This window comes from Panthera pardus, unplaced genomic scaffold (genome assembly GCF_024362965.1).
Source record: "Panthera pardus isolate Hobbes unplaced genomic scaffold, ASM2436296v1 HiC_scaffold_17, whole genome shotgun sequence".
NCBI classification, from domain to species: Eukaryota; Metazoa; Chordata; class Mammalia; order Carnivora; family Felidae; genus Panthera; species Panthera pardus.
In genome coordinates this window covers 142,914,483-142,940,809 of record NW_026526732.1, presented here as the reverse complement: position 1 = coordinate 142,940,809, position 26,327 = coordinate 142,914,483, and the positions used below count along the sequence as shown (strand labels likewise).

Here is a 26,327-nt window from a genome sequence, read left to right as displayed (position 1 = left end):
TTTACATATATTTTTTTTGTATTTCCTTTTTGTTGAGTTTAATGCCTCTGTTACCATGTTTATTTTCTTTAATTGTTTGGTCATTCTTAGTTGTCTGCCTATTTTTGTCTTCAACTCCTAATTTGCCTTCCTGTGCTGTTCCTTGTAGTCTGTCTCTTGTGTGTGTGTGTGGGGGGGGGGGTGCGGGCAGAGGGGGAATGTCAAGAGCTTTTTCTCTGACATGTCCTCCTGGGGCACAGAAGCTACCTGGGGCATAGTCCACACTCATGGCTTTGTCCTGCCAGCATATGTCATTGTTACGTACTGTACAAGCTGCTCCAATTTCAATGTGCAGCGTCATAAACAAGGGATACCTCTCATTGTCTCCCACCCCAAAGATTTCCCATAAATGTTCCACCTTCATGGTAACCTTCTCCAGAACTGGGTTCTGGTTTCCTCTAGTCTTCCCCCCCACACCTCCTTTCTGGAAATTTGATCCCATGTGCTTTCCATATTTTAGGAATTCTCCAAAATGTCTGTGTGTCAACCTGCCATCTCAGTCTAACCTCCTGACCATTTAAGTGACTGTTTTTTTTCTCCCACTATTTTGGGGATGTGGTTAACTTTAAATTTAGTTTGCATGTTGAAGAATGGTGAAGAATCACACTTGGATCCTAATTAGAGGAAAGATAAACAACAGAAAAATATAGAGGACTTTGAAATTTATGGCCCCAGTGACATTGACTTAAATGCCATCAAAATTTTGAATTTTCTTGGTTTGCACTAGAATGTGTATTTCTTTATCTTTTCTATTGTGGTTTCATCTTGTAAATTTACTATTTATCATATTTTTTTGGTTATGGTTTAAAAATCTTAACCTTTATTTCTCTCTTTACCTATAGTTATTTTGGACTTGTATTTATTTTAGGTAACAAATCAAATGGTGACAGCATGTAAAGCATATATTACTGATGGAGGAACTGTCCATGTATGGGATCAGGAAACTCCGCTTGTATTAAAGAAAATTCAGGTTTGTATAAATACTCTTATTTTCATAAAGTAAAGGTTTCATTGTCTGGCCTACTTTTGTTTACTTTGTTCGTTCACAGAACACGTTAACTTTGAAAAAACATTTACAGAGTAGCATGAGAACATAAAAGGAGCCTCATTAGAATTATCAGCTTTCCTTTATATTTAGTGCTCATTTAGGGTATAATTTGTTCCTCATCTTATCTATGGCTGCCCACATCAGACTCTTCTTGCTGTATCATATACTCTGGTCCCTGCCTTTCACTCCAGCTCCTGTTAATTTCATTTTCTTGCCTTTTTGTTTTGACGACGACTGCCATACATTCTTAAATAATCAAGATGATAGATGGCTTCTGGTCTTGATCATCTTCTGGAAGAGGATGTTTCAGACATTTCCCCATTTTGCATTCTGCATTGCAAACCTGATGCATTCATAGGTTTTAGATACATCTTTGACTAGATTAAGGAAGTTCTATTCCTAGTTTTAGTACTAGGAGATATTTTTTAAAGTTATGAATGGGTTTTAAAAAAGAAATTTCTGCAGATATTTATTGTGATGCTTATTAGATTCTTTTCCTCAGTCTGTTAGTGTGATGGATGACATCTTTAGGTTTTCTAAAATGAGACTTTCCTCGTCATGGTATAATTAAAAAAAAAAACTTTAAAATTTGGGTTGCTACAATTTTGTTTGCTACAGTTTTTGCAACTATATTCATGAGAGATAGCCTGCAAATTTCCTTTCTCATACTGTCCTTGTCAGTATTTTTGGCACTAAGGTCTCAGAATGAGTGGAGATGGAGGAGGGGAAGATAGTATGCCTCCCTCCCTTTTCTATTCTCTGGACAAGTTTGTAAAAAATTAAAAGGATCTGTGTTTTAAAGTGTGCAGGAAATGAGCACAGCAGGAAGGCTTCATCCAGAAGTTGTTATTGGCTGTCTTCATGTGCTGTTCTGTGGACTTTATGGAACCAAGGCACAAGGTTGGGCCTGGGAGGCAGAGCCACAGGATGCTCAGTGCTCTCCAAATGGGAAGTGAACCGCTGTACTCACAGGGCTTTGCCTAAGCACTGCCGTCACCATTTTCTGACCTCTGGAACCAGTGATGACAGGGAACAGAAAGTGAAGAACTACACTTATTGAGACAGGGAAACCCAAGGGACCCCATGAGAGAAAAAACTGGTTTTTTTCCCCCCTTTGCTTCTTTTCCAGCTTCTTTTCTTGCTAGGACCCGCACCGGCACCCCACTCCTCACATGCCTTGTAATGCAAATAGCATATGTCCTCCTCCTGAGGGACAGAGAGATAATGATATCTTTGGAGTCTTCCAGCACAATAGATGACATCTAAGGAATGACCCAGGCAGAGCCACCATGTGCCTATTCTAGACGACTGGCACTAGACATCTGGATGCCAAGACTCATTCAGGGAGTGAGTGATATGAAGGACACCTGGATCCTGCCCTTGTTCTGCTCAGTTCCTGGATGCCTAAGAGAACACATGCACCAGGTCACAAGTGCCAGCAAAAGCCTGAGACCCCAAGCAAAGATGAGACTCAAGCTCCTTTCCTTTTCAAGTCTCCCAGATGGCTCTTCGTATCTGCTCTCTCTATATCTTCAAAAAACTTTTCTCCCATTTCCTGCTGGTTCATGTTTGATTTCTATACTGCATGAAGCCAAGGACCCTCTTAACTAGTCCTGTAGGACCCTGTCTTTGAGTCCTTAGACCTGGCCTGGCCTGCCTCATTAGGGTGGTTTCTCATGCTGAAAATACTTGATCCCAAACATGTGAAGAATCAGGATCATTATGTGGTTCTTGGATTTGGCCTCGTAAGACAGAGTTACACAGAGATAGACCAAAGCTGCTCATAAAAAATGGTGTTAAAATATCACTGAAAGCAGCTGAAGAAACAATAAAAGAAGGAAATCATGGCTACTTCATAACTACTTGCATTATGAAAGCTTATGAAATGTCTGATCCAGTGAAAATAAGAGAATCTAACACAGCTTACTTTTCATAATTCAGTTACTTCTAAAAGTGCATTGAGGAGGGCACTTGTGGGGATGAGCACTGGGTGTTTTATGTAAGTGATGAATCATGGGACTCTACCCCTAAAACCAAGAACACACTGTATGCACAGTGTGTTAGCCAACTTGAAAACAACTTATATTAAAAAAATAAATAAAAGTGAAGCAAAGGACAAGTTCTTCAGAGTGTTTTCCCCAAGGCTTGACAGGAATTCTAGATAAAGAATAAAAAAGCTCATAAACTTGGTGATATGAATTCACCATTTGAAGATGGAGAGACATTTTATTCCTTCTGGTATAAGTTTTACTCCTGGAGAGGATTTTTGTATTTAAATAAAGAAGCAGAATGTCACAATGAGAGGAGATGGATTGAGAAGCATGACAGAGCAACAGGACATCAAGAAAAAAAAGAACTGAATTGAATGAGAACATTACTTGATAATGTATATATAGCTGTGATGCAAGGGTAAAACAATTTTTTTAAAAGAAAAAAAGCCAAGAAAGGAGCAGAGAAGAAAGCACAAGCAGAAGGAAAACAGAAGGAGTCCAAAACTGAGGAAAAACAAAGATGGGCTGAAGCAGAAGCTGCTTGGAGAGCTCAGGAGAAAGGAGAGGAGGTTATTGGCAAAGAAGGGAAGGATACCCAGGGAAAAAAAGCCATTAAAAGGGAAAGGCAAAAACTTCATAATTCATGGAAGACCTGGAATCACTTTTCTGAAAATGAGATGGAGCAGGTTAGAGGGAAGGAAGAAGTGGAAAAACTTTGAGATAGGTTCCAACTAGCAAGCTTATGTATTTAAATTTTTTTTTTTTTCAACGTTTATTTATTTTTGGGACAGAGAGAGACAGACCATGAACGGGGGAGGGACAGAGAAAGAGGGAGACACAGAATCGGAAACAGGCTCCAGGCTCTGAGCCATCAGCCCAGAGCCCAACGCGGGGCTCGAACTCACGGACCGTGAGATCGTGACCTGGCTGAAGTCGGACGCTCAACCGACTGCGCCACCCAGGTGCCCCAGCAAGCTTATGTATTTAAATGAAACGCATCAGCATCTACAAAAGAAACAGGAATGGCTTCTCTGGTAAAACAGATGGTAGAAGCAAAAGAGCAAATTACAAAAGAGAAGGAGGAAGCTAAGGCCTTGAATGCGGCAAGTATCTAGGAATGCAGACAAATCAACTGTCGAAGGTGGAAATGGCAGTAAAAACCGGTCAGAAGAGAAGTGACCTGCAATTACTAATTAAAGCTGTGAACTTCTTCCTTGCTGGAACAAATTCAAGATGGGAAATTGTGTGTGTGTGTGCGCGCGTGTTGGGGGGGGGGGGTGGGTGGAGTTCCCCAAACCAACAAGCGATTCTTGGACACCAGCTGGGTGTCCTACAGTTTAACTCCATTTTGACGTATCTACCCAGACATAGCATCACATCCCACAGGTTAAAGCCCACAAGAGTGGGGCTTCAGATGCCAGTAGCAAGTCCAGGTTGTCAACTGGCTGTAGATTGGAGGTTCCAATGACACTCCCCACCTTGAGTTTCAGTAATTTGCTAGAGTGGTTCACAGAACTCAGAGAAACATTTTACTTGCTAGATTACTGGTTTATTATAGAAGGATATAACTCAAGAACAGGCAGATGGAAGAGGTACACAGGGCAAGGTATGGGGAAAGGGCTTAGAGCTTCCATTCCCTCTTGGAGTCTGCCACTCTCCTCAGATCTCCATGTGTTCACCAACTGGAACCCCCTCCTTTTGGTTTTTTTATGGAGGTTTCATTGCATTATATAGGCATGACTGATCCACTCCTTGGCCATTGGTGATTGATTCAACTTGCAGCCTTCCCCCCTCCCCGGAATTGGGGGTAAGACATTCCTGGTTCATTCCCCTGGCAACCAGCCCCCACCCTTAGTGCTTCCAGAAGTCACTTCATGATGTAAACCCAGTTGTGGTGGAAAGGGGCTTGTTATGAATAACAAAACACCCATTTCACCTTTATGGCTCAAAAGCAATTTCAAGAACCGAGGACAAGAGACCAAATCTTATAAGAAAAATACTCCCACTGTTCTTGTAATTTGTGAAATTGCAAGGTTTTTGGGAGATGTGAGCCAGGAACCATGGATGAAGACCAAATTTATATGAGAAATGTATTTTGGTCACCTGAATGACCAAATCTGTTATTTCTTATAAATCACAGTAGCATAGGAAGCTGTTGCCAATTACATGAACACACACTCTTTTTATGGAGTTGGTAAAAAAAAGAGTCTCCAAAATCATGACCTTCATCAAAAAGACAGCACACCACAGGGAGTCATGCCTCAAGCTGACAGTACACCACCTTTGGAACAATTTGAAAGTCCATGCACAGATTTCACCTTTTGGACAACAGAAGAACAGAAGCTTTTGCAACAAGCTTTGAAAACGTATCTAATAGCCCTGAAAAATAGGGAAAAAATAGCAGAAGCAGTGCCTCGCAAGACAGAAGAAAAACAACCTGAAATAATATAAGGGACTTGTTGAGACAGTAAAAGCAGAGGAAGACGCTCAAGGGCAAGTACTGAGTACAAGTACAGCTGTGACATGACCTGATGATAATCTTTGTTGTGTGTGCATTTAGAAAATCAAACAGAAAATATTGTACAAAAAAAGATCTGATAGAACTCATCTAATAAGTCACCTGGGCTGGACATTTTCTTTATGGGAAGATTTAAAAATTATTTTCTTTTTTTACAACTCAAGTTTTAAAATTGTGGCAAAATACACAGAACATAAAATTGACCATTTTAACCATTTTGAGGTATATGGTTCAATGGCATTAAGTACATCCCCAATATTGTGCATCCATCAGGACCATCCATTTCCGGAACTTTTGCATCATCCCAAACTGAAACTCTCTATCCACTGAACAATAACTCCCCCATCTGTCCCCTCCACAAGCCCTGGTAACCTGTATTCTATTTTCTGTCTCTATGAATTTGCCTATGCTAGGTATCTCATTTAAGTGGAACTATACACTATTTGTCCTTTTGTGCCTGGCTTATTTCATTTAGCATGACATTTTCAAGTTCTGTCATTTGTGGCGTGTGTCAGAATATCAGTCCTTTTTATGGCTAATGTAAGTTAATGTTCCATTGTATGGATATACCCCGTTTTTTAAAATCCATTCATGTGTTGATAGACATCTGTATTGCTACCAACCATTTTTCCATTGTGAGTAATTCTGCTGCAAACATTGGTGTGCAATTATCTGTTTGAGTCTTTGCTTCCAATTCTTTTGGGTAATACTTAGAACTGGAATTGCTAGGCCATATGGTAATTTTATGTTTAACTTTTTGAGGAACCATCAAGCTGTTTTCCACAGTGGTTACACTATCTAACATTGCCTTCAGCAATGTGGGAGGGTTCCCCTTTCTCCACATCCTTGCCAATGCTTGTTATTGTCTATTTTGTTGACAATAGCTATCCTAATGGGTATGAAGTAGTATCTCATTGTGGTTTTGATTTGCATTTCTCTAATGGCTAGTTATAGTTGAGCATCTTTTTATGTGCTTATTGGCCATTTATATATCTTCTTTGGAGAAGTGTCTATTCAAATCCTTTTACCTCCTTTGTCCAACATGAAGAGATTGATTGGTGAAGGGGAAGTAATATAAAGTAATTGCTGTTAGATGGTATATTCCATGAGGGTTAGAGGTCTTATCAGTATTCCCAGCATCTCAAGGAGTTCCTAACACATGGTAGGCACTGATAAACTTATTGGGTGAATGAAAAATAATCAGTGACCTTGAAAGGAGCAGTTATGTTGTTTTGGAGATTGAGATAGAAGAGGCAAGATGTGTCATAGTTAGAAGTATAATATCACTTATTCATAAATCTGAATGTTTATAGCAGTCACCCAGGAAGTTTTTAAAAATATAGATTCCTGAGTCTCACTCACAGAAATTCTGATTTAGTGACTGTGGTAGACAGAATAATGGCCCCCCAAAGATGTCTATGTCCTAATCCCCAGAACATGTGAATCTATTATATGGCAAGGTGTGGGGGGACTAAGGTTACAGATGGAATTAGGGTTGCTAATCAGCTGACTTTTGGATAGGGAGATTATCCTGGATTATCCAAGTGGGCCCAATATAATGGCAAGAGGCCTTGTTTGCAAGGAGGGAGATGGAAGAGCCAGAACCAGAGAGATGGCATTGTGATAAAAATTGGACTGGCTATGGGTGCCTTTGGAAAAGGTTTTTTTTTTTTTTTTTTTTGTAATTTAACTTTATTTTTTATTTTTTAAAATTTACATCCAAATTAGTTAGCATATAGCAAAGCAATGATTTCAGGAGTAGATTCCTTAATGCCCCTTACCCATTTAGCCCATCCCCCCTCCCACAACTGCTCCAACAACCCTCAGTTCTCCATATTTATGAGTCTCTTCTGTTTTGTCCCCCTCCCTGTTTTTATATTATTTTTGTTTCCCTTCCCTTATGTTCATCTGTTTTTCTCTTAAAGTCTTCATATGAGTGAAGTCATATGATTTTTGTCTTTCTCTGACTAATTTCACTTAGCATCATACTCTCCAGTTCCATCCACATAGTTGCAAATGGCAAGATTTCATTCTTTTTGATTGCCGAGTAATACTCCATTGTATATATATATACCACATTTTCTTTATCCATTCATCCATCGATGGACATTTGGGCTCTTTCCATACTTGGCCTATTGTTGATAGTACTGCTATAAACATGGGGGTGCATGTGTCCCTTTGAAACAACACACCTGAATCCCTTGGATAAATGCCTAGTAGTGCAATTGCTGGGTCATAGGGTAGTTCTATTTTTAGTTTTTTGGGAAAGTTTGACATTATTATTATTTTTTAATGTTTATTTTTGAGAGAGAGAGAGAGAGAGAGAGAGAGAGAACAAGCGGGGGAGGGGCAGAGAGAGAGGGAGACGCCGAATCCAAAGCAGGCTGCAGGCTCTGAGCTGTCAGCACAGAGCCCGACACAGGGCTCAAACCCATAGACCATGAGATCATGACCTGAGCTGAGTGGGCGCTTAACTGACTGAGCCACCCAGGCACCCCAACATTATATTTTTTTAATTGGTTTCTTTTTTGGGGGAATGTTAGTGTGATGTGACAAAGAATTCCTACTGGACCCTAGGGACCACATCCTCTTTTACATTTAAAAAGGTTCACCAGCCTGGTTGAACTGGCCAGTGTGGTAGTTAAGGTCAAATACCACTAGGATTTCAGCAATGCACTCATCAAAGTTTTTAGGATCTCCTTGTAGAGAAACGGTGGCTGGATGATAAGTTAGTTTTGCAGAGTTTTAATGTTTTACATACCTGTATGTAAAGAATGTTGATGAACAATAGATACTAACTGATAGATAGGTAGATGAGTGATAAATAGAATTGAGAGAGAATTTCTGCCCTCCCAGGAGTTCTAACTAGCCATGAGAATGTACAAACGGTGTATGGCACACTCTGATGACAGGAAATAAGGGAAACAGTGCGAATGAAGAAAGTGAAAGTATGTTGTAAATTAAAAGAAACTATTTTCACAATCCCAGGCTTTTCAGTAGGTAGGCGGAGAACTTGAATTTTAATGGTAACAGCAACAGCTCCTGTTGAGGAGCTGATGCCATCAGCACCATGTGAGGACAGATTCTTGAATTTCTGACTCCTGAACAAACTCTCATCATACCTTCTTTTAATTTTCTCATAGGATTGCATTTTCCTATTCAAGGAATATCAGACATCTTTTCATAAGACAAGGAAACAGATTTTAGAGTCCTCAGGAGAAAAATCTTTTGAGGTTTCAGAAATGTATATATTTGGAAAATTTGAAGCTTTCTGCAAAAGACTGGAGAAGGTAACCATTATGCAGTCACTTCGCCCACCCCCCTGCCCCCACCACCCCAACCCTTTCTGGTCATTTCATACTTTATGGAGCACTGCTGGGAATTACTGACCTGGATCTCTTGTCTCACTATTGATATGAATCATCTCCTATTACTTACAGATCACATTTTGATATAACTTATTTTTCATTCCTGATGACGGCAAAGCTATTGCACACTTTCACCTCTCTCAAGACCTCAATTCTACCTCTATTTATAGACCTTGACCTTAGAAAACTCTGTGTCTAATGATTGTATTAGGCTGAGGAAAAGTGTGTGGTGAAATACCTGCAATACCTGGCAGAACCCAGTAGTTGTATAATATCTGGATGTATAGACACATCCTTCTAGACCAGTTAAAAATGGGGTGTAGTTAAACACTATGTGGGTGATGCCTTTGCTGGGCAGACACGAGTCAAACACTTCTGCACCTTTGATTTATGTATTAGCACTAGCTGGGGAGGAGTGGTATTTTTTCAGGGGGTATAGGGAAGCCAATACCAGAGGCTTCTCGGACTCAGCTTTTGAAACGTTTATAAAGATCTCATGTAGATATCCTTTCCCCTCCCCCACCAGTTTGCCAACTCCCTATGTCCTGGTAATGCTTAGGATTCTGTTCATCATTTTTTGGAAATCAGTGAGGGCATTACACAGCTTGAAGGGCATCTCCTGGACATGTCTGGATGCCTAGTTTTCATTTGTAACCTCCTGATCCAGCCCGGATAAGAAAGTATGGATGATGTAGAGAACCAAGTTATCGAGTAGAGTCCTTAATACATATTTGTGTGGGGCTGGTTTTTTTAGCAGCTTTATTGAGATATAATTCACATACAGTACAATTCACCCATTCAAAGTGTACAAGTCAGTATTTTCTAATATATTCACAGGGTTGTGCAACCATTACCAAATATAATTTTAAAATATTTTTGTTTCCTCTAAAAGAAACCCTGCCCATTACCTGACAACACCCTATTTTCCTCTCTACCTACCCCTAAGCAACCATTAATCTACTTTCTGTTTCTATAGATTTGCCTATTCTGGAAATTTCATATAAATGAAATCATATAATATGTGGTCTTTTATGAGTGGCTTCTTTCACTTACAATAATGTTTTCAAGGTTCATCCATGTTGTAGCATTATATTTTATTGCTGAATAATATAGCATTGTATGGTTGCTACATTTTATTTACTCATTAGTTGATGGACATTTGGGTTGTTTTCACTTTTTGGCTATTACAAATAATCCTGCTGTGAACACTTGTGTACATGTTTTTGTGTGGATATATGTTGTTGTTTCTCTTGAGTGTATACATAGAATTGGAATTTCTGGGCCACACGGTAACTTTTTGAGAAACTGCCAAGGTATTTTTCAAAACAGCTATATCACTTCACATTTTCATCAGCAATGCATGAGGGTTTTGATTTCTCTACATCCTTGTCAACCTTATTATTGTCTACCTTTTTGAATTTAGACAAACTAGAGGCTGTGAAGTAATATCTGTTTCATTGTGGTTTTCACTTGCATTTTGCTGAAGACTAATGATGTTAGAACATCTTTTAATTCGCTTATTTATAATTTTTCTTGGGAGAAATTTATATTCAAATCCTTTGCACATTTTTAATTTGGTTTTTTGTATTTTGATTGCTGAGTTGTAAGAGTTCTTTATGTATTCTGGGTATAGGTCCCTTATCAGTTATTATTTGCAAATATTTTCTCCCAATTTGTGAGTTATCGTTTCACTTTCTTGATGGTGTCCTTTGAAGCACAATAGTTGTTCATTTTGATAAAGTCAAATTTATGAAATGTATTTGTTGTTGTTGTTGTTTGTGATTTTGGAACCATAGGTAGGAAACTATTATATGAAGATGTTTTGTGAACAATAGAGATTTCTTTACCCTTAGTTTTTCTAGGAGCTAGGACCCCTGTCAACTTGGGTATAATTCTATACTTGGTAGAGTTTCAGGGCTAGACCTTAATGATTAGCCTATTAGCAGTAAAGATCTTTGGTGGCAGGTCTAATGCTGGGCTTAATGGGCATCCATTCATGAAGTTAGCAGCCCAAATATTCCTGATGCTGAAGGGAGTGGGCGGTAATGGCCAGCTGCACTAGCTCCTTACCCTACTCTACCTCTAGAAAAGCTGTGCCTCTAATCTTAAGGGCACAATTTCATGCCACAAGGGCTCAGCACCAGAGCTAATGCCACCCGCCCCCCCATCCCCCCTGCCCAGAGACCTCACCTAAAGTGCATCCCAATTGCTAGGTTATCCCAATACCCCTGTACTAAGAATGCCTTAGATGATTGGCATTGCTCCCATGTGTAACTGGTGGATATTGGTATCCAGATTTGCAAAGCTGGGGCTATAAAACTTACCCTGAAGTGTGGCAGGGTTTTGCATGTTTTTCCAGAGGTGATTGGTTACTGAGCTGCCTGGATGGGCTTCCCCTGATGAGTGGGGCACAGTAGCAACCACTGTTGGGCTACCTCTCTGAACTCTAAAATAGTAGAAGAGGGGAGTCAGAAAGGCAAGCTAAATCAGAGCCTATTAGGGAAAGCTGAGATTGATGTCAGGATCAACAAGTACCAAAGTCACAGGACAGACAGGACTGAGGTTGGGGTTGGAGAACTGAGACCTCAGACTTGGGCAGAAATGTTTAAGGAACAAGTGAGGAAAGTTCTAGTGTGTCACTAGGTTGCACCTTCTTTTGGTAGATGGAGAGTTGATGGGGCATTAGTGTTAGTCTGTCCTAAGGAGCCAGAACTAAGGAAGTACAGTATCCTTTGCTTCCTTTTCCTCTTCCTGCCATGTAAATTTTGGTGAATGTTGATGTTTCCCAGAGCCCTGTCTTTAGTTTTGTTTGCTTCTCACCCTGAACATTTGTGGGAAAGAAGAGATGGGATGGGAAGCTGGTAGTTCTGGGGGTAGATTTAAGGAACTGGAGCTAGTAGGTAGGGTAGGGGGACATTGAGATGAGGCAGTCATAGCAAGTTGAGAACTGGGAAAGATGCCAAGGTTGGTGAGCAGAGAAGGGATCACAAGTTGGATGTCAATACTGAGGGGTCAAAAGCTGATAAAGAGTGAGTTGGTGAAAAAGCCAAGAGGAGGACAAACAAGCCGGGGTATGGTCATGGCTGATCACCATGACTGGCTTTCATATTGCTGCTATGTGGTGTTGGGGGTAGGAGACACACTGGCTAAGTTGGAAAGGCCAAGCATGGGATTGACTGCTGTCTCTGCTTTTGGCCCCTCATCCACCCATGGACAAAATGGAGGATGTGTTAGTGACAGGAATTCCATCCTAGTCTCTGGCCCTTGGGACCAGCTGGCACGGTAAGGGATAGCAGGCAGTCTCAGCAGCCTAGAAGAACACAGCAAGTGGGTCTTTTGAGTTCCTTGGTCTGTTTTTTAAAGTTTGTTTTGTTTTTTAAGGTAAGTGGACTGTATGTGTTGGAGAGCCAGGTATTTCTCACCTTTACATAGAGCATATACAGTGTGTTGCAAATTACAGGGGGTTCATATTTCCTCCAGGTTTCGGCTGGCTTCTAGGATGACAGTGGTGTTTGGAAGTGCACAGAAATAGTGGTGTAAGAGGTACAGTTGCTCTGAAAATGGTCATCTGCGTTGCCAGGTGGAAGGAATTTATGTGAATTCTGCTGGCTGGGTAGGAGGACCAGTACTGTTGTCTTCATGGTGTGTAGTATTTGGAGGAATCCCCTGAAAACAGGTTCATTTTGTTTGGCCTTGGACCGATGGGTCTGCCCTGGAGAGCTTTGAGCATTATTCTCCAAAGCAGGAATCAAAGTGGGGAATCATTGATGAAGGTTAAATAACTGAGTAGCCTGTAGATGTGAAGGACTGTTGTTTTTTGTTGTTGTTGTTTTGTTTTGTTTTGGTTAAGTGGTGGTGTTGGTACACCGAGATGGAAGCAGCCATTTGTGCAGTAAAGTTCATTTTGAGGGTTTCCCAAGGCTCTTCAGGGGTCAGAACTGACTGCAGTTGTCTTTAGGCTTCTTGGGGCTTCTGTTGCTTGAATGCAGGTGAAAGGGAAAACAGATGTGGATTTCTGCTAGTCTGACATTTCAGAATTGTGGTGAGGGCCAAGAAGAATGGTAAAGGATTTTAATTAATTAATTAATTAATTAATTAATTAAAAAATTTTAAAATGTTTATTTATTTTTGAGAGAGAGACAGAGAGAGACAGAGAGACAGAGAGACAGAGAGGGCACAAGCGCCCGGGGAAGGGGCAGGAGGGGGTGGAGGGGTGGGGTTGCGGAGAGAAAGAGGGAGACACAGAATCTGAAGCAGGCTCCAGGCTCCGAGCTGTCAGCACAGAGCCCAACATGGGGCTCACACCCACGAACCATGAGATCATGACCTGAGGCAAAGTCAGATGCTCAACCGACCAAGTCACCCAAGCACTCCAGAATGGTAAAGCTTTTTAATCTAGTGATCCAAGCAAAATGATTTTCAGAAAGTTCTCAAGAGCAAAAAGATAAAATTATTCAGACATCTGTAAGAGCTTTTACTCAAATTCTTTTCTTCCCCCTCTTGAAAGGCAAAGTGATCAAAATCTGAGAAAGGTAGTAAACTCTCTCTAGACATGATAGAAATAGTCTAAGGGTAGTAATGATTGGTGACAGAGATTTGTCTTCTAGTTTATCTCCTCTGGCTGGTTTAGGTAAATGATTCTAGGGCCTGTTTATTGGGTTTTTTTATTTTTAAATTTTTATTTATTTTTTAAGAGATTTCATTTTCAAGTAATCTCTACACCCAACATGGGGCTCAAACTCACAACCTGGAGATCCAGAGTTTCATTCTCCCCAACTGAGCTGGCCAGTCACCCCTTGGTTTGTTTCTTAAATCAATGATTTATTAAGAGCTTATTCTAGGGAAGGGTGCTAATACCCCATTTCTAAAATAACACTTCTCTTTTTCAGATTACAGAAATGATAACGATTGTGCAGACATATTCAGCCTTGAGTAATTCCACCATAGAGGGAATAGATATTATGGCAATAAAATTCAAAAGTATATATCAAGGCGTTAAGAAAAAACAGTATGACATTCTGGATCCAAGAAGGACAGAATTTGATACAGATTTCTCAGAGTTCATGACAAAAATCAATGGTTTAGAGGTAAGTAATTATACGTACTTTTACTTTAGTAAAGCTGAAATGTAATAGTACTGGAATTTACATATCTACTATATAAGTTACTCTTGTGTAATTGATCAAAACTATTTGCCAGTGTGAATAATTTTTAAACCAGTCCACAAAATATTTTCCTCAAAATAAATGAGAAATGAGCATATTCACTAAAAAGATATCAACGAATAACAGAAACCCAAAAGGCTATTGTAGCTGGGGTTCATGTCTAGTTTGCGTCAGAATTTGTATTCCATTGTTACCATTATTGTTATGCCGAGGAGCCCATGTCGATTTTCCCGTCTAAGAGAAGATGTGTCATCCTTATTGTTTGTTTTAAATGTGAAAAGATTTGAGGACAGATTAGGAAGATTGATTGCCCTCCCAGACGTGGCCTTGCACTTTATGGCCACATTCTGTCTGCAGCTTAGAGCACAGCTCTAAAAAAGACCTCATCCTGTTTGTCATAGCTTATGGGGTAGCAGAAGGATGAAGGCTACTTAAAAAAAATATGTCTGGTGGGACCACAACATATTTCTCTCCCACCTTTTGGGCTTACATGACCTCAGTTACTCTCTTATCATAAAGTACTGTAAACCTAGGCTTAGCCCCAGGGAATGGTCTCTTCTTGCTGTAGAATGTCCTGGAGATACAGAGAGGGACAGGAATATACTCTGTCCACTTTCTGAACCTGAAATTCTTGCCATGATGGTGAAAAAAATTATATATATTTTCCTCATTTATTTTTTAAAGATTCTTTAAAAACTATATTAAGGTAATCTGGGCAATATAAATAAGAATGACCCTAAAATTCTAACAACATCCTTTCTTTTTGGCATAGATTGCCTTTCAGTTTTTGAAAGTTAGACTGTTTGATATTTAAGATATATTTTAGTTATTGTTTATACTGTTTGTCTAGTTGGGCAGGGTGGAGTTTGCTCCCAAAATGCTTTAGGAGTTGCATCTTTATAGCAATGGGAATTTGTGGGTTTTGAAAAAAATTATTGCTTATTTTTATGATTTATTTATTTTTAGTTTTATTAGTTTATTTAGCCTTTTATTTTATTTTTATTTTTTTAATTTTTTCTCAACGTTTATTTATTTTTGAGACAGAGAGAGACAGAGCATGAACGAGGGAGGGTCAGAGAGAGGGAGACACAGAATCTGAAGCAGGCTCCAGGCTCTGAGCTGTCAGCACAGAGCCTGACACAGGGCTTGAACTCACTGACCGTGAGATCATGACCCGAGCCGAAGTCAGCCGCCTAACCGACTGAGCCACCCAGGCGCCCCTTATTTAGCCTTTTAGTTTTGTTGATTGTTTCCTTCACTGGGAAGAAACTTTTTAGTTTGATGTAGTCCCAATAGTTTACTTTTGTTTTTATTTCCCTTGCCTCAGGAGACATATCTAGGAAAATATTACTACAACCAATGTCAGAGAGATTATTATTTTTCATCTATGATAAGCGTACTCTTTAATCCCCATCATCTATTTCCCCCATCCTCTCACCCACCTCCCCTCTGGTAACCATCAGTTCGCTATAGTTAAGAGTCTGTTTCTTGGTTTGTCTCTCTGTTTTTTTTTTTTTTCCTTTACTCATTTGTTATGTTTATTAAATTCCACATATGAGTGGAATCATATGGGTGTTTGTCTTTCTCTGATTAACTTATTTTGCTCAGAATCATACTCTCTAACTCCATTCATATTGTTGCAAATGGCAAGATTTCACTCTTTTTTATGGCCGAATAATGTTTCATTGTGTATATACCACATCTTCTTTATCCATTCATCTATTGATGGACACTAGGGCTGCTTTCATAGTTTGGCTGTTGTAAATAATGCTGTCATAAAGATAGGGGTGAATGTATCTTTTTGGATTAGAGCTTTTGTATTTTGGGGGGTAAATACCCAGTAGTGTGATTACTGGATCATAGGGTAGTAGTATTTTTAATTTTTTAAGGAACCTTCATGAATTTTCTACAATGGCTATACCAATTTGCATTCAGCAACAGTGCAAGATAGTTCTCCTTTCTCCACATCCTGGCCAGCACTTGTTATTTCTTGTGTTTTTGATTTTAGCCATTCTGACAGGTGTGGGGTGATAGCTCATTGTGATTTTGATTTGCATTTTCCTGATGATGTGTGATGTTGAGCATCTTTTCCTGTATCTGTTGGCCATCTAGATGTTTTCTTTGGAGAAATGTTCATGACCTCTGCCCATTTTTTAACTGGATTATTTGTTTTTGGATCAGTTCTTCATATATTATGGATACTAACCTTTTATTGGATATGTCATTTTGCAAGTATCTTCTCCTATTCAGTGGATTACCTTTTAGTTTTGTTGATGGTTTCCTTCGCTGGGCAGAATTTTTTTAGTTTTACGTAGTCACAATAGTTTACTTTTGTTTTTATTTCCCTTGCCTCAAGAGACATATGTAGAAAAATATTACTACAGCCAATATCAGAGAGATTATTGCCTGTACTTTCTTCAAGGATTTTTATGGTTTCAGGTCTCACATTTAGGTCTTTAATCCATTTTGAGTTTATTTTTGTGTATGGTGAAAGAAAGTGGCCCAGTTTCATCGTACATCCTGCTGCCCAGTTTTCCCAACACCATTTGTTGAAAGAGACTGTCATTTTCACATTGTATATTCATTCTCCCTTTGTCAAAGATTAATTGACCTTATAGTTGTGGGTTTATTTCTGGGTTTTCTGTTCTATTCCATTGTTCTATGTGTCTATTTTTATGCCAGTACCATGTGTTTTCATTACTCCCTCTTTGTAATATAACTTGAAATCTGGAATTGTGATACCTCCAGTTTTTTCTTTTTTAAGATTGCTTTGCCTATTCAGGTTTTTGTTTTTGTTTTTGTTTTTGTTTGTGGTTCCATACAAACTTAAAGGTTGTTTGTTCTAGCTCTGTGAAAAATGCTCTTGGTCTTTTGATAGGGATTGAATTAAATTTGGAGATTGCTTTGGGTAGTATAGACATTTTAACAATATTTCTTCTAATTCATGAGCATGGAATGTCTTTCCATTTCTTTGCATAGTCTTCAATTTCTTTCATCAGTGTTTTATAATTTTCAGAGTACAGGTCTTTCACTTCTTTGATTAAATTTATTCCTAGATATTTTATTGGTTTTGGTACAATTATAAATGGGATTGTTTTCTTAATTTCACTGTCTGCTGCTTCATTATTGGTATACAGGAATGCAACAGATTTCTGTGCATTGATTTTGTATCTTGCAACTTTACTCATCTCTAGGTCAGTCATATCCCATAAATAATGAGCAGAAAATGCAAACAAACCTCATAGGTAATTTTAATTTTTCTAGCAGCCATATGAATAATAGTTCAAAGAAGCAAGTGAAATTAATTTTGATAATACACTTTTCCCAACCCAACAGAATTCAAAATATTACCATTTCAACATGTCACCAAGGTAAAAATCTTTGAGGGGAACCTGGGCGACTCAGTCAGTTGAGTGTCTGACTTCGGCTTAGGACATGATCTCATGGTTCATGAGTTCTGTCCCCATATTGGGCTCACTGCTGTCAGCACAGAGCCCACTTTGGATCTTCCATCCCCCTCTCTCTCTACCATTCCCTCGCTTTTGTTCTCTCTCTCAAAAATGATAAAATAAAAAAAAAATTAAGATAAAAACCATTGAGATATTTTATATATTTTGTGTGTGTAGGTGTGTTAAGTCTTTAAAATCTAGTGTGCAATTTTACTCTCAGAGCACATCTCACTTCCAAGTAGTGACATTTCAAGTGCTCAGGAGCCACATGTGGCCACCATACTGGACAGTGCAATTCTAGATGCTTAGATGGTAGGTATGTTTAAGGCAATTTTGATTCTATAGGAAAAACATTAATTGTTGCTAAACAAAAATAATCTCTCCCTAATGCCCCAAATCAATTGAATATTAATATTTTCTTTTAGATACAAATACAGGCATTTATGAACAGTACTTTTGGAAAAATCTTGTCTTCTCAGCAGGCCCTTCAGCTTCTTCAAAGGTATTTATAGTGCATTAAGCAGTATAGTTTCTAGGTGGGATAACTTTGTATTTGAAAATACAATTTCAAATAAGATATTTTTGGAGATCTCTCCTCCATAAACTTTAAGACTTATAAACATTAATCTTTAAATTGCCATTAAATAGATTGGTAAAAATTTGAAATATAGTATGATATTTCTCATTGGATTTTTTGAAGCAGAAAGTCTTCCAATAAGAAAATGAAATTATTTCACATGATTTTTCCTCCAGCTGGGTAATATATCTGAAGTTGATTTCATAGATGTTATTGGAAAGGGAACAAATAATATTTAATTCTGCATACTGCAAGGATTTCTAGAAGTGAAATTATCAAAGGGTAGCAGATCCTCAAAGTTCTCATTTTTCCTCCGGAGTGCTCCTGCTGCTTCCTTTTCCTCTATTCCTGACAATGGTGCTCTCCTAAAGAGCAGGGCAGCCTGGACTAGAAGCCATTTCCTTTGAGTTCAGGGAGGGCTCATGGCTCATGTTAGGGATCCTTCGGGAATGCTCCCATGAGAGCCAGTGCATCTGGTTTGGGCCCAGCTTTGCTATATAGCCCCACGTCTCTCTAATGTTGGATCATACCAGTGAGACTTTACCTCATGAGACCAGTGAAAGAGTCAAAACAGAAAATGATTTGACAAATGGTAATACTGTACAGACAGATGGCAGCACCATTTTCTTTTTGATTTCTCTGTCTCTGTCTCTTTCTGTGTGTGTCTCTTTCTTTTTACCCATAGTACACTGGTGTTAATTCACTTTCTTATCAGGATGTTATTATCCTAGTATTTCCGGTGCATCACTTAGTCTGAAGGTGGAAGTGATATTTGGCAGACAGATCATTGTTTTGATTATGGCTATTTGGAATTATGTGAGCATTACTGTTGTCAGAGGGATGCTCAGTGTGTTCCCCTCCATCTTTGCGAAGTCAACCCTTGCCCCCCATCTTTTCATTTTCAGTTTAAATGTCCTTTTCTAAGGAAGTCTTTCTTGCCTCCCCAGACTTGGCTGGGTTCCCTTGATACATGCATTCCTGGTCCCCTTGTAATTTAAATGATTTTTTTAACGCATAGCTCTTGACTAAGTCTACATTTCCCATAAGATAACTGGAGGCTCCAAGAGGGCTGGCTCCACACCTGTCTTGTTCCTCACCACATCCTCACGTGCATGAGGTCTGGCATGAGTATTTGTCAAATGAGTGAATGAATGGATTTTTAGGATGGCAGCAATTCTTAAGTATGTTTCTCATTGACTTTTTAATTATTCACCCTCACTCACTTTCAGATTCCAGAAGCTGAACATCCCCTGTCTTCAGTTAGAAATAAACCATACCATCGAGCGTATTCTTCAGTATTACGTGGCTGAACTTGAAGCTACAAAGAAGGCAAGGGTCATGTTTATAAACAGAGTGGTACTTTAGTACAAAAAAAAAAGTATTCTGAAAGTATTGCCCTTATTATCTGGTGCCAAGCTTTTCAAAATGACCCTTTCACTGCTAAGTACCTCTGATGTGCCCCTCCAAATGTGGGAAGGTGTTGACAGTGTATGTCACTGGGCAGCCAGATTTACATCCCTATGCTCTTAAGAACAGGGTTTGTTTGTTTGTTTTTGTAACAGCATTTATGTGTGTGTTGGAAAGCCCATTTAAGTTAATATTTCTGTGTAGAGAAATATGGGCTCTGGAGAATATTGTGACAGATATAATGTAGCTTATTGCTCCCTTATTTGAATATCTCCTTAAAATTTGGGATAAAATACAGAAAAAAATATACATGTAATGGGAAATAAGGGTTTAGAGAGAATTAAATGTCATATATTGGAGACATCGTAGTTTCTGAGCCACAGATGATCTCTAAAGTGCATTTACATATTTATTGACTAGCTCCTATACATAAAACATGTGAGTGCAAATGTATTGAATATCTTTTGCCTTTTCCATTGTATTGAATTTTAAACATCAACACCGTATCCTTAATTCCAGCTTTATCATTCTCAAAAAGATGACCCGCCTCTTGCTCGCAACATGCCCCCTATAGCAGGCAAAATACTTTGGGTGAGGCAGCTCTATCGCCGGATAAGTGAGCCCATCAACTATTTCTTCGTAAGCCAATAATTCCATTTATAGTATGAGGATTACAGTAGTTTTAATAGAAGATGTATATTTTATCCGATAACGTTTGTGTCCAATAAAGTAGTGAGAGCTAACTAATTCTTTCACTGGCAAAAAAAAATTAGTTTATAAATATGCCTGAGGGTGACCAAGCCAATTCCTTCATGTTTAGTAGATAAGCTCACTTAATTGCAGTTAATCTCTAAGGGGGAGAATCTTATAACTTTATGGCTTTTAGTAATAAAACATACTTTATCAAGGCTTTTAAAGAGTCATTGTTTTGAAAATAATAAAAGTACAAGCATAATCCTGAAGCTTACTTCTCTGTGTGGACAGATATGTCACTGACATATGTAAGTGGAAGTGAAGACAGTCTTAGTATATTCTTTTTAAAAAATTTTTTTTAATGTTTATTTATTTTTGAGAGAGAGAGAGAGAGACACACACACACACACACAGAGCGTGAGTGGGGGAGGAGCAGAGAGAGAGAGAGAGAGAGAGAGAGAGAGGCACACGATTTCGAAGCAGGCCCCAGGCTCTGAAGTGTCAGTACAGAGCCTGATGTGGGACTCAAACCCACGAACCTCTAGATCATGACCTGAGCCGAAGTCAGATGCTTAACCGACTGAGCCACCCAGGTGCCCCAGAGACACTATTCCTGAATAAAGAATTGAGATCTGGAGCAAAGTATAATGGAGTATATGCATTCTCTGTGTCCTTAAGATTATTAGATTTCTGAAAAATCCCAGGGTACTCTTAGGCCATGTTGTCATTTTGAAATTGCCAGTTTGTCTTGTCTTTGTTTTTTGTGTGGTTTGGTTTGTTTTTGTAAAGAGACAGAGTAACAACGCAGAGTTGCCTTGCTTCGGGTGGCATCTTATGCCTAAATACAGAAGGAAATAACTACCAAAAATAGTCTTGCAGTAATTTTAGTATTTAAGCATTCTTGGGTATTAAATTTTTATTGTTTCTGTTTGACTGCTATCATTTATTTTACTGTTCTCACTATTTGTAAAAATATTAAAACGCTGGCCTTAGAGAAGAGGCCAGGAAGGGGACTCCATTGCTGATTGACTCTGCAGTGAGATTGCTGTGTTTTTGACATCTGTGAGTCAAAAAATAAGGCTTTCAGTTTTTATGTAAAGAAATTTGGTTTTTGTTCTTTGATATACAGTTACTTTTTTTTTTTTTTTTGGTGTGGAATTTGGAGATTTTCCCTGATATTCACAGCTCAAGGAAAATCAGTCCATTGTATCTTGTCCAGAAAATTGGGAAGGGAATAGAGAATTGAAAGCAGATGCTCTCAGCCTGGCTGGCTGTAAGGCTAGATAGACCTGTCTTTCTTCTTAAATCCTTTATTTCCTTTTCTAGTTTTCCCTTTCTGCTGGTAATGTTTCTCTACTTCCATCTTTAGTTTGTATGGCTTTCCTCACCTCTATTTTACTCTGAAGCAAAATCTAAGTTGCTAACATAATTATTTGATGACATTTTAAGTACCAACAGCTTTATGATTTGGATACAAAAACAACCAACAATCTTTTAATTATAAATCTTTTTTTCCCCTTAAAAAAACAGAAAAACTCAGAAATTTTGTCAAGTGCAGAAGGTAAAGCTGTCATTCGTCAGTATAACAAAATTTCCTATGTTCTGGTGGAATTCGAGGTGGTCTATCACACAGCCTGGGTCAGAGAGATCTCGCAGTTACAGTATGGTGTGTATAAGACTATGCAGTGACACTAAGGAGGGGGTGTTAGGTGATTTTGAATGAATTCATGGTTCTGGAGAATTTTTACATCCCTTTAATGCTACATTATGATGGTCATATTTAGCTTTGGGAATGATACAATTATGTCTTTTTAAAATACAATTGTTTCTTTACAGTTACTAAATAATATTCTGATTTTACAAGCAACAGTTGCTATCACCTTAAAGTTGATATACTTAGATTGTGACTTCCCACTAAGAAACAGTATTTAAAAGTAAATATCGAGACTCTTCATAGATAGTTCTCCGTAGATTTAGGGAAGTTTTCATCTTCAATTTTATCATGTTGTAGATTCAAATCTCAGTCCCAATCAGGGGAGAAAGAATTGCACTTTGCTGGTCTTCCTTCCTTCCTTCCTTCCTTCCTTCCTTCCTTCTTTCCTTCCTTCCCTCTTTCCATTCCTTCCTTCCCTCCCCCTCCCTCCCTCTTTCCCTTCCTTCCCTCCCTCCTTCCCTCCCCCCTCTCTCCCTTTTTCCCTCCCTCCCTTCCTTCCTTCCATCCCTCCCCCCTCCCTCCCTCTTTCCCTCCCTCCCTTCCTTCCTTCCTTTCTTTCCTCCCTCCCCCCTCCCTCCCTCTTTCCCTTCCTTCCTTCCTTCCTTCCTTCCTTCCTTCCTTCCTTCCTTCCCTCTCCTTCCTTCTCCTTTCCTCCCTCCTTTTTTCCTCCCTCACTTCTTTCCTTTCTTTTTCTATAATGGAATTTTACTTCACTTTGAGCTCCAGTAGATTCACAGTATTAGGGCTATGTCTAGGTACTTCTGAGAGGTGCCAAGGCATTGGGCAGAATTCACTGTGAAGCAGAGGAGGGCTGATTTCAAGCCATCATCCGTCCATGCGGGCATGATCTGGGGTGTTGTTACTGTGTGGGCTCAATTGTCGGGCGGTCCAGGTTCCTGCTTTGTCCCATCTTAGCCTTCAGCTTTATCCATAACCTTGATGGAACCCTGACTGTAGTCCCTGATAGAAAGGTCTCTCCTTCCATACCAGGATCTCCACCCCAGCAGGGTATACAGAATTGCAGGCACAGGAAGCACAAATCCTGCAGTTGGGTCCCTGGGAGTGATGGTACGAGGGGCTGCTCTTTTCCTGCCTCTTGGTTCCTGACCCATATATTTTAGCTATTGAAGACACATCACCATTACAAGCTATTGATTCATTCATGCCTGTGTCCTGGAGGACGGGGCCCCAACTCTGCAGGCTGTCTTCCCCACCTGGCCCCTCAGTTTAGCTTTTAATAAGCCACTCGTATCAGGCCAACTGTTTCTGGGTAATGAGTACAGTAGGACCCTATGGAGGCAGGGTCCATAGAGGCAGCCAAGAGCAACACTCTCAAAGGAGCCTTAAGAGAAACTTAAAATTCACATTCTGGAAAAGGGCAGAAGAGAATTGTTAACTGAAGAATGGAGCATGTTCTGTTTTGCTTGTATAATACCATACACTTTTCTACTTTTCTTTTTCCCGGTGGTTTTTCCTCTTATTGGCACATGCTCAAAAACAAGTTCACCACTTACCAGTTCCATAAAGCTCCTTGTTCCCCCAGCAGAAAATAACGTCTTCCTACTCCAGAGTCCTCTATATGCTTTATCTGCTGTTCTTTCTCATGACACTTACTGCTTTATGGATCTGTCTTATCTCCCCTACACATTCGAAGGATACTCTCTATGTCTGTTTCATCCTTGTAACCTTTAAATAACAGTGATAGCTGACACTTATATAGTTCTTACCATGTGCCAGGCTTTGTCAAAGCACTTTACATATGCAGCTTCCTTTTAAGCCTCATGGCGACCCTATGAGGAACTATAATTATCCTCATTTTATAGAAGAGGAAACTGAGGTACTGAGAGATTAAGCCCCTTGCACAAGATTATCACACAGCTAGGAAATGGCAAAGCTGGGATTTAAATCTGCCTTTTCCTATGAAATGGAAATAAATTGTGAAGTGGAAATAAATTGTTCTGCAAAGCTTCTTGTTGTATTGATGTGGCTATATTTAACAATATAGGAACTCAGAATAATAATTGGGGATCTGGTGTTGGCCTCTTTTAGATGGTTGCTCTATAAAGTTTAATGAAATGCCACTCAGTTCTGGAGCTGACTTCCTGGCTGTCATTATTCTTAGCGGTCTCGCTGACCATTTTGTCCTTTCAAGAAAGCTCAGTACAGACTTAAGGAAGATAGATTTCATTAGATGAACGTTCCAAGGTTATTTTGGAATTTACTTGGGAGGATCAATGATTTCTGGCCCAATTTAAAAAAGATTCCAAACGAATTAAGTAAAATTTTTAGTTGAAATCCTCATGCAACCAACAGCATTAAGAACCATCTCAAGACTAATTGATGAATAAAAGTCAACTAACTTCAAAGGGATATACAGACTATTTTATTTTACTAGAAATTCAATGCAGCCACATTCTATGAAGCAATGTGAGGCTTGGAAGATACATAGGGAATTCTCATGGTAGTAGTGTTTGTTAATATAAGGTGTAATTTAAGCTAGCACATACTCGTCTAGAAGTGTGTTATTATTATGCCTCTAGAAATAATTCATGTTAGGATAACAAATAAGCTATGGCTACTCACCACTGACCAGGATTATTTATTTCAATTCCTAATAAAAAGCATGCCTGAAAATTCCTATGTATATGAATGATATTCAGGTGGTAGTTTTGGCGTAGCCTAAAAAAGTCTTCCTCTACAACCTAGAAGTTTACAATGCCATGGTGTTTAATAAATATTGATTGTTGATACTGAACTTAGTTACCAGAAATTCAAGATGGAGGCTTAGTTCAGATAAGCCTCTTTAAAGAAGCAGTTTGGGGTTGTGAGAAAGAGTTCATCATATGAGGTGTGTCATATTTTGTAGCATGTACTCCTTCCATTTCTCTCACAGGGGTTAAATCGCAATCCATTAAAATAAACTACATTGCATTATAGCTTTCTTAGATCCACTCACAAAAGTATTGCAGTTCATAGCACGAAGACTATATGTTCTTCGTCCATTTTTATCTCTCTGGATCTGATTGTATGGCTTTGCAGACACTCTGCATTCATTTATCTGAGTTTTGAGTACTGACCACATGTCAGATGCTATGCCTTAGCACCTAGGATATCCAAAACTATTGTTCTATTAAGAGGTCAGTACCCAGTGGAGAAGACAGGCATGTAAACATGGCTGGAAGCAGGAAAGAAATCCAAAAAAACTAATGCCAATAATCATTTATTTGTAGCTTTACAAGCCACACTTTTTGTGCGACACCCAGAGACAGGGAAGTTGCTGGTTAATTTTGATCCCAAAATTTTGGAAGTTGTTCGGGAAACTAAGTGCATGATAAAAATGAAGCTGGATGTACCAGAAGAGGCAAAGAGATTGCTAAAACTGGAGAGTAAATTGAAAGCAGATAAATTGCATTTGCAGGTAAGATAGATTATATTTTTAAATTATTTTTGAGGGAGTTTTTTGTTTTGGTAAAAGAAAAATACATCACTGGAGTTGTGCTGATGTGATATTGAGGGGAAATTTGTTATTACGTTGATTGTTCATTTTTCTTCAGTTTTATTGAGGTGCAGCTGACAAATAAAATTGTAAGATATTTAAAGTGTGCATCATGATGATTTGATATACATATACATTGTGAAAGTATTCCTGTCATCTAATTAACACATTCATTACCTCATATATATACCTCATATATATATATATATATATATATATATATCTCATATATATATACCTCATATATATATATACCTCATATATATATATACCTCATATATATATACATACCTCATATATATATATACATACCACATATATATATATGTGTGTGTGTGCGTGCGTGCACGCATATATTATGTATATTTGTATATTTCTTTTTTTGGTGAGAATGTTTAAGTTCTACTCTCTTCGTAAAATTTGATTATATGCTGTAGTGTTATCAATTATAGCCACCATGTTAATCATCAGATCCTCTGTCCTTATTCATCTTTAGCTAAACGATTGCTGCCTTTTACCAAACTCTTCGTATTCCCTCACCACCCCCAGCCCCTGGCAATCACTTTTCTGCTGTTTTTACAAGTTCAGCTTTTTTAGATTCCACATATAAGTGGCATCATACAGTGTTTGTCTTTCTTTGTCTGCCTTATTTCATTTAGCATAATGCCTTCAAGGCCCATCCATGTTGTTCCAAATGGCAGGATATCTTTCTTTCTCAAGGCTGAGTAATAGTCCATTGCATATATATACCATATTTTCTTTACACATCCATTTATTGATGGATGTTCCCATATCTTGGCTATTGCAAATAACATGGGAGTCCAGATAACTCTTTGAGAACCTGATGTGGGAATTGCTATAT

The 26,327-nt window shown here is 38.8% G+C and overlaps 1 protein-coding gene and 1 pseudogene across 5 annotated transcripts in view; both read left to right on the top strand.

Annotated features, from left to right (window-relative positions):
• The window catches only part of DNAH8 (dynein axonemal heavy chain 8), a 331,845-nt gene that overhangs the window by 49,963 nt on the left and 255,555 nt on the right, over positions 1 to 26,327 (top strand). For all 5 annotated transcript variants that reach the window (XM_053905062.1, XM_053905060.1, XM_053905063.1 and 2 more), the window contains exons 12-19: positions 908 to 1,009; positions 8,740 to 8,886; positions 13,854 to 14,051; positions 18,004 to 18,080; positions 19,385 to 19,484; positions 20,082 to 20,201; positions 21,786 to 21,921; positions 25,200 to 25,387. In XM_053905062.1, coding sequence (XP_053761037.1) covers positions 908 to 1,009; positions 8,740 to 8,886; positions 13,854 to 14,051; positions 18,004 to 18,080; positions 19,385 to 19,484; positions 20,082 to 20,201; positions 21,786 to 21,921; positions 25,200 to 25,387 — 1,068 coding nt within the window. The remainder of the gene's footprint in view (positions 1 to 907; positions 1,010 to 8,739; positions 8,887 to 13,853; positions 14,052 to 18,003; positions 18,081 to 19,384; positions 19,485 to 20,081; positions 20,202 to 21,785; positions 21,922 to 25,199; positions 25,388 to 26,327) is intronic.
• LOC109271566 (dnaJ homolog subfamily C member 2-like) lies at positions 2,268 to 5,529 on the top strand (annotated as a pseudogene).